The sequence below is a fragment of the Amblyomma maculatum genome, chromosome 11 (assembly GCF_055883805.1).
Source record: "Amblyomma maculatum isolate TAMU_Amacu chromosome 11, ASM5588380v1, whole genome shotgun sequence".
NCBI lineage: Eukaryota > Metazoa > Arthropoda > Arachnida > Ixodida > Ixodidae > Amblyomma > Amblyomma maculatum.
The window spans coordinates 152,093,258-152,106,217 of record NC_139354.1 but is presented as its reverse complement, the minus strand read 5'-3'; the positions used below and the strand labels follow the sequence as shown (position 1 = coordinate 152,106,217).

Here is a 12,960-nt window from a genome sequence, read left to right as displayed (position 1 = left end):
GTCCGATAGCAGAGTCTTGCGGCATGCCAGAGCCAACTGAAAACTTAGAGGAACGAAGAAACAGCGCTAGTAGACGGGATGATTCGGAAGACGAGGCACATGCGCTGCTCTTCAACAAATTTTTTTATTGAGAAAAAAGGAGCAATATAAATCAGCGAGCCAAAGCACCGATGAAAAAAAAAACAATTGCGGCACACTCACGGTCGTCGTGACATACACAGGGAAGCCATCAAGGCCGTCTCAGAATAACGTCAGTAAGCTCTTCCAGAATATAGGAATTTCTCTTTCAGAATAGGTAGCGTTTCAGAAATTGTCTGGGGATGCTGTTGGTCCCGGCTTAATTTTTGGCGCCTAGTTTTAAAATTGATTCCCGTATGCCTTGCTGAGTGATGTCAATGTCTTGTGCTGGTGGATATGATTCATGCAAATTTGATAGAATTTCTTGGTCTTTAGTGAACACAGATTTGACATTAGAATTAAAAGCACATGTAATTTGGCAGAAATATTGACATTCAACACCACTAATTTGAAACGCTTCATTCGTTTGACATGTAGGTGTAATCAGCCTCCAATATTTCTCGGGCGACAATGAAATTAAATGGGGAAGTTTTTCAACATTTTATTGCTGTTTGTCGGAAGCTACTTGAGCCTTTAGTTGAAATGAAAGCTCAGATATTTTCTTCAGTTGTTGAGGTAGATCCCTAGCAGTCCCTTTTTATATGTTTCAAGCCCTAAGTTGCCGCTTCAGTTGCAAAGTCCGTTTAGAATTCTATCCAGGGGTTCCGACTTTTCTTTTTCATTATTCAAGGAACAAAAAGCTGAATGCAATTATTTATGAGGAACCTACTCCCACAAAACATTAATATCATCGGTGCCGTTCAAAAAGGAATTAAACACGAAAAACAGCGTGTCTAATATTGACACATCATCTGGAAAGGCAGCCGTCAATTACCACGTTATCGTTAGTGACTCCCGCTTTCATGTGTTTGTGTCTTTTACAGCTCGCGTTTTCTACGGAGGGATGCTGGGCTACCATTGTGGCGGACCATTACTCCAGGTATATTATTGCTACTTTGTGCATCGAAAACGCGCTTTTCCGATGCCGTTCTTCCAACAAGCACTCTGGGTTGCAGTACTGGGCACTCTATGACGCCACGTTGTCACAATGAAGGACAATTAAATTCGGGGCAATCGAAGATTCAAGCAGATAGACGGGGTCAGGCAACGTGTTTGCTATTATTGCCTGGAGTGTCCGCGCTGCCCTGAAAATACTGGCTAGGTGCCTGCGACTATTTCAGCGAGCACTAAAACTCCAAAGCGGTTTCCACGCTATAACGGAACATGCTAACACTTTTTTTCACTGTTATGCTTCTCGCAAGGTGCGCGCCAAGTCACCGTACCGGACACTCTTAGTTGGGCGAATGTAGTATATGTGCGATCGTATCCCTCACTGTGTTGCATGCGCTGCAAACGTCGTGAACACGACTCCCTTAGTTTGCCGTGCCACAGAGCCCACCACAAGGATGGATGGATGGATGGAATATAGGAGCGTCCGCTTTGAAACGGGGTGGTAGCAGTAGCTATCATGCTCAATTTTCTCCCTATATCTTAATTATTGATTTAGATTGGTTAACTAAACCATCATTCTATTTATTACATTTTTGTTTCTACATTACTAACATTATGTCACTTCTCTGGTTTTAAGCCACCAATCTTCCAGTCGTTTTTTGCTAGTTTCCACCGCCGGTTTTTACCCGGCCACTGGTATCTCTAAACCCCAGAGCTTCAGGAACAGTGATTGCGCCTGCATCAACTCGCCGATGGATACCATTACATTCGAGTATAATATGGTCAATTGTTTCACTGGAGTTACCACATACAGCACATGCGTCATCTCCATTGTTAAATTTCTTTTTGTAGCTGCGTGTTCTAAGGCACCCTGATCTAGCTTCAAAAAGTAAGGCACTACCCCTTGAGTTATCTAAGAAATCTTCCTTCCTGATCTGCATTTTCCACTTTCGGTATAATTCCATACTCTGTTTCTTTTCCATCGAATTTATCCAATTTTTACCTTCTGTGTTTTTCACCTGTTGCTTAATGCTCTTTATTTCTCCGTCCTTGTGACTAGTATACTTACTAGTTAGTTTTCTAGTTATTTTCCTCCATTGGGAGTCAACGCTTTTTAAGTACAGGTATTTAAATACTTTAGCTGCCCATATGTTACTGTCCAATTTCCTCAGGCGTTCCTCATATAATATTTTACTCTGAGCTTTCCGTACTTCGAAAGATGCCAAGCCCATATCTCCCTGTACCACCTTGATTGGAAGTTATTAAATCAAAGGGGGAATGCTACTAAAGCGACCCACAGCCGAGGAAACGGGCACGGGAAGACTCCAGGTATCTCCCCTGGGAAGTAGCGGAAGGGACAGGTTGTAGAGGAAGGGGAAGTAGGAATGGGGTAGGGTTATGGGATTTTGGAGGGGAGTGTGAGCAGCGCATGATTTTGACTGACAGACAATTTGAGTCGAGCTCCCATTCGGGCCCCCGTAGAGGGCGAGTGCTCGCTCAGCCGAATATGCGGCCCTCGGCGCCAAGATCATTCCACCGCCACACGGCATGAGCCGGATTTCCGGCGTCTGAGACAGGTTCCCTCCATGAAGCCGCATTTGAGGTTCCCCGTTCCCCAAACCCGGTTCCCCCACCCCGACTCTACTTGAGGTACTATAGAGGTAGATTTCGCTTAGCGTTCATCCCTACTCCAAGGTACTAGACAAGTGACCAGACTTCAATCTGGCGCACGCTGATGGATACTCTTTCCCGTTTTTTGCCCGACAATGCATGTTGGAAGGTATATTGATCAGCGTTCAGTCACTTTACTCCCATCCGTTGCTACATGCTTATGTCCGCCTCGTGCTGTAAGACTTTGCATCATACAGAAGATGCTTCCCGCGTGAGCACTTCGCGAATTGTTCGCGGGGCTACTAAGCGATTCCGAGGCCCGTGTTTCCACGCTGTTCCTCCGTAATTCAGCGCGTCCACACATATATTCCACCGCTCTTTTCCCAAGTTTCGATTTTACTAGCTTTTAGCTATTCTCCACCATCTTTTTCGCTCTTTCAAGCCATAGGCGAGTTCCCCAAAACTCAACCGTGGTTCGCCCACGGCTCCAGGGCTCCGTCAAGGCACTGTTCTCTATGGCAACGGACGCGTTTGCGGCTGGGTAATGTCTTTAGGCACGAGGGGAATTTTCAATCCAACATACAGTCAGCTAGCTGCGTTTCCTAACCGTATTTCACAGCTACGCTACCGTTCCTAAGGCAGCGGGCAGAGCGTTTCCTCGGCCTAGCCGACCGCCCCAAGGTTAGCTAACTGTATTTCCTATACGTACTCCGCAGCTACGTCGCCTTTCCCTCGGCAGCAGGCAGGGCTTTTCCTCGGCCTGGCGACAAAGCTTCAGTATTTAGCTTCAGCCCAGCTTCCGAAATCAGCTAGCCGCGTTTCCTTTGGTACTACGCAGCTACGATGCCGTTCCCTTTGCCGCGGGCAGGGCGTTCCCTCGGCCTGCCATCCGACTCGAACACTGGATTCAATTTTCCGGATTACACACACCCCGCCCACACCCACTCTGGGCCTGCCGCCGCTTCCGGCAACGGGATAACGTGTGCATGACATGTTCGCAATACCAAGGGGGTACTCTAAGGCTTCCCCGGGGATTTGCCACCACTCAGTATGGGTTCCGGCTAAACCCATACCGACTTCTGGCTGTCAGTCATTGAGCAAAAGCAGCCAGCCTAAACCACCTTGGCCCACTCAACGTGAAGGGGGGACCACGTGCAGGTCGTCAGATCGGACCTATCCTCCCGCCCTGTCATACCTACATATATTATGATGAGGCTACAAAAAAAATAGTATGCCTGTGCCCGTGCCACTAGGTATAACGGGCTTCCTGTCATACCCACATATATATTATGGTGAGGCTACCAAAAAAATATAGAAAATAATATGCCTCTGCCCGTGCCACTGTCATACCTACAGTAGCAATATATCACAATCAACCGACCGTCCCATGGAGCACGTGAGCATAACGAAATCATTCTTGATAACGGCCACTTTATGCTTGGTGGGGTGACGCAGGGTGGCGAGTTTCTTAGAGGGGATGGTTGCGCTGCTGTAGCCCGGCGGTGTGAGTCCGCAGTTTACTGCCTTTTGTGGCTCTTGAAAACAACAATGGCGGAGATTACTGCACAAAAGCAGCTGCGCAGCATAAAGTGATTGTGTTGTCACAAATAAAAAGGCAGTTGGTCATTTAGGATATTTCTTTTGACAAGGATATAATTGTGGAGACGGTTATGGCTATTCCAGCATTCTGGTGCCAGTGAGTGCATTTTGAATTTGTGTTAATTTAGAGCGAGCACGCAGTACAGATTCCGAATTCACGAGGAAAGAGTGACAAAAAGGAATGCTTGAGAGCAGTGCACGCCACGTGATTCACATTTGGGCAACGCAACCACCGTCATCGTTCCTACGCGACATGAGCTCACCTTATCAGTACTTACTAGCGTCATGTAAGGAAAACACAATTCTAAAGCCTAAACTAGAAAAATATGTCAGCTGTAAAAATATATGACATGATATTGAACAGCTAGATTTCACCTGAAATTGCGGGACAAGAAAAGAGGCCAATGGCGTAGATATTGATACGTGGTAAGGTTGGTCCAAGAAGCACAGCAGCTGATGACACAGCACACAGAAACACAGCAGCGCCAGCCTTCTCCTAGCACCAACCGTTTCTACCACTTTGCCTTATGTCTTTGTTGGTTATCATCGTCTTCCGCCTTCTGCGATGGCATATAGGTAACACTACCCCCTCCGCGAAAAGCAAAGTCTTGGTGCGTACTGTGTCGGATAACTGCAAATGGAGTAGTATGGCGTCATTCGGGCGACATGAATGATATCGGTGCGCGGTAAAGTGGACTGTTGTGTCGAGTGCACAGGGGTGATCTCGTATGTTACGGAAGTGACTGTCCGTAAAATACGGTAGGGGCCTGTGTAGCGCGGCAAGAGCTTCTCACATAACCCAATTCGACGAGCGGGAGTCCAGACGAAGACGAGAGAGCCCGGAGAGTAGTGTACATCCCGATGACGAGTGTCACATGGCGTTGTTTTCGTGCATTTTGAGAGGAAGCCCCTCGGCGGCGGGCAATAACACGGGCGGCGTCTGCTCGGGTGATGGCGTCAAGAATGTAGGAACTGGCTTTAGCGGTGGGAGGCAGTACGCTGTCAAATAGAAGTCAAGAGTCGCGGCTGAATAGAAGATAAAAGGCTGCGTAGCCCATTGTATTGTGCCGGGACGAATTACACGCGAATGTTAGAGATGGCAAAGTAATATCCCAATCACGGTGGTCATCCGATAAATACCTTGACAGCATGTCCGTGAGCGTGCGATTGAGACGTTCGGTGAGGACGGTCGTTTGTGGATAGTACGCGGGGGTGACATAGTGTTTAATGGAGTAGTACCAGAGGACTTTGTCTTTTACTCGAGCAAGAACGCAACGACCACGGTCAGTGAGTAGCTGGCGTGGCGCACCATCTAGCAGGATGACGTCATGGAGAAGAAAAGCGAGCTCGTCAGTTGCACAGCTGGCGGGTATTACTAGTGTGACAGCGTAGCGCGTAGTATAGTCCGTGGCCACCGGAATCCATCTATTCCCCGAAGCAGACAGAGGGAAAGGCCCCGAGGACATCAAGACCAACTCGGGAAAGCGGGCCTATTGTGATGTCGATAAGATTCAGGAATCCGGCAGGCACAACCGAGGACTTTTTCCTTCGCTGACACTGGTCACAAGAAGCCACGTAACGACGAACAGAGCGGTAGAGCCCTGGCCAAAAGAAGCGCTGGCGGACGCTGTCGTACGTACGAGATACGCCAAGATGGCCCGCAATGGGCGCGTCGTACAAGTTCTGAACGATGGCACGCAGGGTTTCGAGGACTACGATCAGATGCTCGACGCCATCTGGTCGCATATTCCGGCCATATAAGGTACCTTTGTTCAGCACACTCAAAGCAGGGGGATCGTCAGTGTGGTTAGTGCTAGGACGGTTGATTATGCCGCAAAGCTTGAGATCCAAGCGCTGTTCATGGCGAATGTTTTAAAGTCCAGAGATGGACAACACACATGTGTCATCGTCACACTCGCTTTCAGGTGGCGGATCTACCGTGTTGCGAGAAAGGCAATCGGCATCCGTGTGTAGCCGGCCAGACTTGTGGACGAGAGAGAAAGTGTATTTCTGGAGACGCAACGCCCTGCGCCCCAAGCAACAGTAAAGTCCTTCATTGTAGAAAACCAGCATAAGGCGTGGTGGTCGGTGGTAACAGAGAACGGGTGGCCAAACAAATAAAAGCGTAACTTAGAAATGGCCCACACGAGGGCTAAACACTCGCGCTCTGTGATCGAATAATTCCGCTCAGCCGTAGAATGGAGGCGACTGGCATAATCAATGACGCGAGTGCGACCCGTCTGCTGTTGGGCGAGAATGGCACAAATACCGTGAACACTGGGTCAGTGCGTACTTCCCTGGGGGATGAGAGGTTGAAATGTGCCAACATAGGCGGGTCGGTGAGGAGTGCAATGAGCACAAAAAGGGCTTGAGATTGGTCTTGGCACCAGCAAAATGGAACGTCGTTCTTCAGAAGTGTGAGTGGATGAACCGTTCCCGCAAAGGTGGGGACAAATCGCTAAAAATAGGAACAGAGGCCAAGAAAACTACGCACGGTCATGGTACAGCGGGGTGTAGGAAACCCCCGTAAAGCACGAATTTTGTCGGCATCGTGTTGAATGCCACGGAAATCGACCAAGTGTCCGAGCACCATGAGTTCACGTCGGCCGAAGCTACACTTATTCAAATTCAGCTGAAGGCCAGGCTTTCCGAAGACTCCGAGAATGCATCATGGCTATGAAATGGCTCTCAAAGGTCGAAGAAAATACAATGATGTCATCGAGGTAACATAAGCATGTCGTTCATTTGAAGCCGCGTAAAAGAGAATCCATCATGCGTTCAAACGTTGCGGGCGCATTACACAGTACAAAAGGCATCTCGTTGAATTGAGAGAGCCCATCGGGAGTGACGAAAGCGGTCTTCTTTCGGTCCCGTTCGTCAACCGTGATCTGTCAATAACAGGAACGAAGTTCAATCGAAGAGAAATAACTGGCAGGAAATAGTCGAGCGCGTCATCTATCCTGAGCAGGGGTAAACATCCTTCTTTGTAACCTTAGTAAGGCGGCGGTAATCAAAGTAGAACCTCCAGGTATTGTCCTTCTTTTCACCAAGCACCACAGGTGACGCCCAGGGGCTGCTCGAAGGCTCTATAACGTCTCTTGCCAACACCCTGTCTACTTAATATTGTATGAAACGGCGACTCGGTAAGGTTTTCTGTGAATTGGGCTGGCGTCTCCGGTTTCGATGCTATGAGTAAGTAGGGACGTTTGACCCAAAGGCGGTCACCAAAATCAAACATTTCACTGTACGAAGTTAGAAGGCTCGTAAGTGCTTTATCACGATCATGACAAAAGTCAGGAGCAACCATTCTTGATATGCTTGGCTCAAGAGCAGGGGACGGTGCAGGTCATGGCGGCACTTCTGCATTAGGGTCAAGTAAAAGAGCGGAGACATTGAAATCAGGCAGTGGGGTCACTTCGGTGAGCAAAATGCCCTCAGTAAGCACTTGCACAAAACAGCTGAAGTTCAAAACTGGATATAAGTGTGGGCGTTCACTACGTGCACAATATTGTAACGAAGAGCGATTCTACGCTGCAGAGTCACGTCGGGTATAGGGCAAACAATGTAGTCGCCATCAGGAATGGAGGAAAAAGGCGACATGAGCACGTACACAGCGGCTTCTGGTGGTAGGCGAGTAAATTTAGAGGAGCGGAGGCGGAGCGTTGATGTTGGAGGATCTTCTTTGTCAGGACGGTGCGGCAGGTCTAGATGAAGTAGTCCTGAAGAACAGTCAATGAGAGCGGAGTGTCCAGTTAAAACATCGAAGCCTAATATAACATCTTGAGGGCAACTGGTGAGGACTGTATATAACACAGCGATGAGACGGTCGACAATGCTAGTTATCGCAGTACACATACCAATCACTATAGCTGTGTTACTATCGGCAAAACGAACGGGGAATGAGGTAGAGGGTGTAAGGACTTTCTTGTGGCGTCGGCGTAGCGAGGAGCTGAGAACAGAAATGCGGTTGCCGGTGTCAGTAAGGGCAGAACCTGGCACTCCGTCAACAAGTATATCAACGAGATTACGTCTGGGTGCGCAGATCAGTACCGAGTTTTCAATCCGGGTAGACAATGCAACGTCACTGCCGGGCGCTGCACTCCCTAGTTTTCCGGTTAGTGGCCAGCGTATGGTTGGGAAGAGCTGAGACGAGGTACCGATGAACGGGAGTGACGAGGTCTGGAGATGGAAATCGGCTTAGCGACGGACACTTGAGACGGTTTCGGAGCGAGGTTCATCTGGGTGAGGGGAGAAGTGTCGAGGCCCATCATATGCGGGGCGGAGCTGTTCAGATTGGGCAGCGAAGTGTCGAAGTCCATAGTAGTACCGACGGTCAGCATTGTAATAGGAACGAGGGGTGGTACGACAGTGGCAGTAACGTGAAGTGTTGCGGGTGCGACAGCAAATAAAACAAATTGGCCTGTCGTCGCACGTGCGCCACTCTACATGATTGCGACAAAGGTAGCGACGTGGAGGAGCTTGGATATTGGCTGCAGCAGCCACTACAGAAAGAGGGTGCGATGGTGACGAGGGTGGCACGGGGGTGGAAGTAAGACTAACGTTCGCAAGTTCCTTGAAGACAAGACCCTTTATCATGGCCACGGTGTCGGACAGTGGAGAGGGGAGTGGCACAGGAGCCAAGGCCTCGAGTTCTCGCCTGACGATCCATGTTATGGTTGTGCAATAACAAAGCTGTGGCAGAGGTACCAGATCATCGCAGGATGATGTAGTCGCCGCGTTCGAAAGGCGCACAAAGCGATGTACCAGATGTCGTTGTTTAGCCTGCTCGAATGGTCGACAAACTTGAAGCATTGAGTCAACGGTAGAGCAATTGATGCCGAAGAGTATGTTGAAAGCGTCATCGTGATACCCTTGAGGATATGCCCTACCTTTTCACTTTCCGGCATGAAGCTGTTAACCTTGCGACACAACGCGAGCAAGTCTTGAATGTAGGCATGGTAGGACTCCGTGGGGGATCGGGCGCGACACGAAATTTGTTTTGGCTGCGCGAGCCCTCCCAATGTACTTCCCGAATAATTCCTGAAGCTTGTGCGTGCACATCTCACAAGTCACTAGCTCTTGTTCGTGATTTTGAAATAATGAACTTATTCAATCAGTTCTTAATCGTTTTTTATTATGGCAGGCAGCATTTATTTCTGTTCCCCGTGGCGTGATTTATTAGTTCATTTTATTTTCCTTTAGGCTGAATGGTGATTCACGGGTATAATGGTACCAAGGTAGAAAGGAGCAGAAACGAAGTTATCGCTAATGTATAGTGGATAAGATCCGCAATTGAAAATATTTTATACAGTGATTTACAGCATAGCAAATTAACAAAACAGTTGAATAGCAGAACGGCAACCTGCCTTCGTTCCGAGAGTCTCTCGAGCGCTCGCTGATCTCTCCCCTTCCAAACGACACACTCGTGTCCTAAAAGCGTCGGCTTCTCTTCTCAGCAGATACTTGTCGCTCTCCGGCAGCAGACGTCATAGCTGCAGCTTTGGATCCCCAAAATCTCTGGAAGGGGGTCCCTAGTGTCCCGGAGCTCGGCTTCAAACGGATCACCGCAGTGTCCGCGTATCGGCGGTACATCTTGGCCTGCATACACTGGAGCACAACGCCGCATCATTCCCTCCTTTTCGCTGAGATCATTTTCTTTCTATAGTCGCAAGAGCATGGGGAGAAAAGGGAGAGAGGGAAGGCAGCAGCACCAGTTCCCGAAACCAGCTGAGTTGCATTGCGCAATTAACAGCAACTAGGGTAGAAGAGTAAAGAAAAGGAGTAAAACAATGTGCTTTCATTTCTTATGTGATATTATTTGCCACAGAAAAGCAGTAACGACTGACATTGCCGGGTATCAACATCTTGATATATGCTAATGTATACATAAAAAAGCAACTGATTGCCTTTTTTTTCTAATGTCTCGTGGTCGAGTTCTAACGACTACCGCATGGCTTTTATCATCTGTGAGGGTTTATGTACTGTAGCGGCAGATTATTATTACAAAAAACCCGTACTTTCAGTTTCTTAGCATAAATGTTTCGGGATATAATGCATCTTAGACAATTCTACACTTGACGATTCCGTTGTGCGCATAATGAGAAGGACGCCTCTGAACAAAGATTTGAGCCTGGAAGTGAGAATTGACAAAGACCTTCAAGCTGTTATACATGTAGTGCAATCACGTATTAAAGTAACATTTCATTGAGATGGCTTAACTCTGCGCGACTCAAGGGATACCTGAAGCTGGTGACAGCGTATATGTCGTCGACGCAGGAAATGCGACGCGCTGGTGCGCGGTTTCTCCGGTTACAACACACGCGGGGGGAAATACATCCTTCGCCGCATATTCGACCGCCGTGACGCTCAGATGGTGGCAGCATTTGTCATCATGCTGGGCACCAACGACAGCCCGACGCCCCAGAATCAAGGCGGCGCCCAGCTTCCCCTCGAAGAGTACATCGCCAACCTGGAGGAGATGCTTGACTACCTGCAGGTGATGACATGAGCTCAGCACTGCTGCATGGTGTCCAGCCCATGTTCCAACGTTCTGTTTTGATAAAAGCTCGTACACAAAGGTCACAGCAGTACAGCAAGGGCCCGAAAATGACGAGAAAGGTTTTTCTAGGCATCGATGCTTACAGTGAGAGTGCTTACAATGGGGAGGGGGAGTACTTTGTGTTAATGTCAAAGATCGCAAGCGTTATGCAAAGGGTGCTTTTTTGCTGGAGGTTCCACCATAGCAGCCATCAAGGACTGGTATATCTGATGCGATACACTCGAGGTTGCAGCAAAACGATCGTCATTAAAAAAAAATTATGGTGTGGATTTTAAGAACAATTGGCATGAAACACTATGGTGACATTCCACGATCTGGATAATGAAGATAAATAAAAATACAGGTTTTTATTTATAAGCCATATTAGAATGCTGCTGCTTTATATTTCGCTAACCCATGGTCTTGAACCGGCGCCTAAAATCAAGTGGTGTTATTTTTAGCGCATTTTGGGTATAAATTGGCTCATTCAATACAATTACTTGTTAAAGAATGCATTCTGGTGCAACGGTTTGTAAACATAATGCCATGTTTTGATTTCGTTTTGTGATATATTTCGTCACTTTTGTTTGCCTCCCCAAATTGGCTATACATTACACTAGAAAACCAAAACCTTGTATCCCCTCGCTCATTTTTCGCATACATTATGACATCTCTATGCTGTGCACTTTCGCATTTGTTATCGCGCTCCTTCTCTTAATAGAGTGGTAAAACATGCACTGAGAAACACAGTGCACACTCAATAATGCACAACGCAGTTTGAGCAAGAAGTGTTTATATTCAGTAGCCTGAGAAACGGCGAGAACAGAGAATAGCTAAAGTGCGCACATGAATATTTGCATTCTTCGTTCTCCGGCGTGTAGGACATGGTTTTCGAAATTTTCCCAAGATTACGCCATGTTCTGTGACAAGGGTCAAAAGAATCTAAAGCGGCCATAAATAAAAACACCGCTCTATAAGCCCAACACATCCGCTAGCCTCCGTGCGGTACCTTCAGCCCTGTGGACATAAAAACTGCATTCCTTATGACACATTTTTTGGGGGAAAATCAGGCTCAATTTAACTTTTCAGAAATGCTGCCGTGGTGAATGTGTTGGATGAACCTTTCTTTCTACTTTAAAATCACCGACAGACTACGCTACAGTCCTCGAAGTGCTACGACTGATGAAGGAGGAATACGTTATTGTGTCAGCACCCAGCCCCTTAATATACGCAAGTGTTGGTGCTGCGCGGCTTTAGGATGTTTGTGAAAAGCCTACAACAACGGTGACTGTCCAGGTCCAAATTATGCTGCGCGAAACTTTATACAGGGAATAGAAAGATAGTACGTCACGACGCGAGGTAGATATAAATGGTCTCTTTGCTTTTTATAGCACGCCGTCTTCTGCAGTACAATGCTTACTTGCAGACCCAAGGCACCAGCGCTTAACGAAGGTCACTGCTCCTGTATTGCTCAGCTTGTAAAGCAGAAGCTCCACCTAACCACCGCTACGGGTGCTTTCGTCTGTAATAGGTAGGTTCATGTAGGGCTAAACCACAGTTATTTTTTGGAGAAACAAATGCTGATGCGTCAGGACGTTGCGCATTTTTATCGCATGGCTCAGAAACAGACATCACAGAGGTGGTCTCGCGCCTGGCATCCTGTAAAAGTAGTTTAAGAGGGCTTCCGTACTGGTGTTGTATTCATCATTCCTTTCCATTCTATGCGGTTCTTCCAGCATTACAGAACATTCTACGCCATCCGCTATGGATAAGCTGGCCCTGACGGGAACCCTAAATGTTACGTTAGACGCAGCACTGATCAACATGAAGGCAGACAATTAGATAGCCAGTGTCAAAGCTTGATTGGTAGAAAGCTGTAGCCCACATGCGGAGGTTGGATCCCACCAACCGCAAGGTGTTGTCTTCTTTGTAAGGCGAAAGCTTTTCACAGCTCATCAGTGCCATCCGCAAAAAATATGAGCAGAAACAGTGCGCGAGATGTATCCGCGAGATTCCGTGGGATATCGGTGGGATCCTGGTATACATTGACCGATATATTCTTATAGGTAGTGATACATAATGATAGTCTGTTAATGATACCCAGGAAACGTCTATGTCACAGAGAGAGAGAGAGACAGAGACTC

At 47.7% G+C, this 12,960-nt stretch overlaps 1 protein-coding gene across 1 annotated transcript in view; it reads left to right on the top strand.

Moving 5' to 3' along the window:
- LOC146175191 (isoamyl acetate-hydrolyzing esterase 1 homolog) overlaps positions 1-12,960 on the top strand; it is a 42,832-nt gene that overhangs the window by 11,743 nt on the left and 18,129 nt on the right. The window contains exons 2-3 of the mRNA XM_084583676.1: positions 1,002-1,057; positions 10,555-10,774. Coding sequence (XP_084439802.1) covers positions 1,002-1,057; positions 10,555-10,774 — 276 coding nt within the window. The remainder of the gene's footprint in view (positions 1-1,001; positions 1,058-10,554; positions 10,775-12,960) is intronic.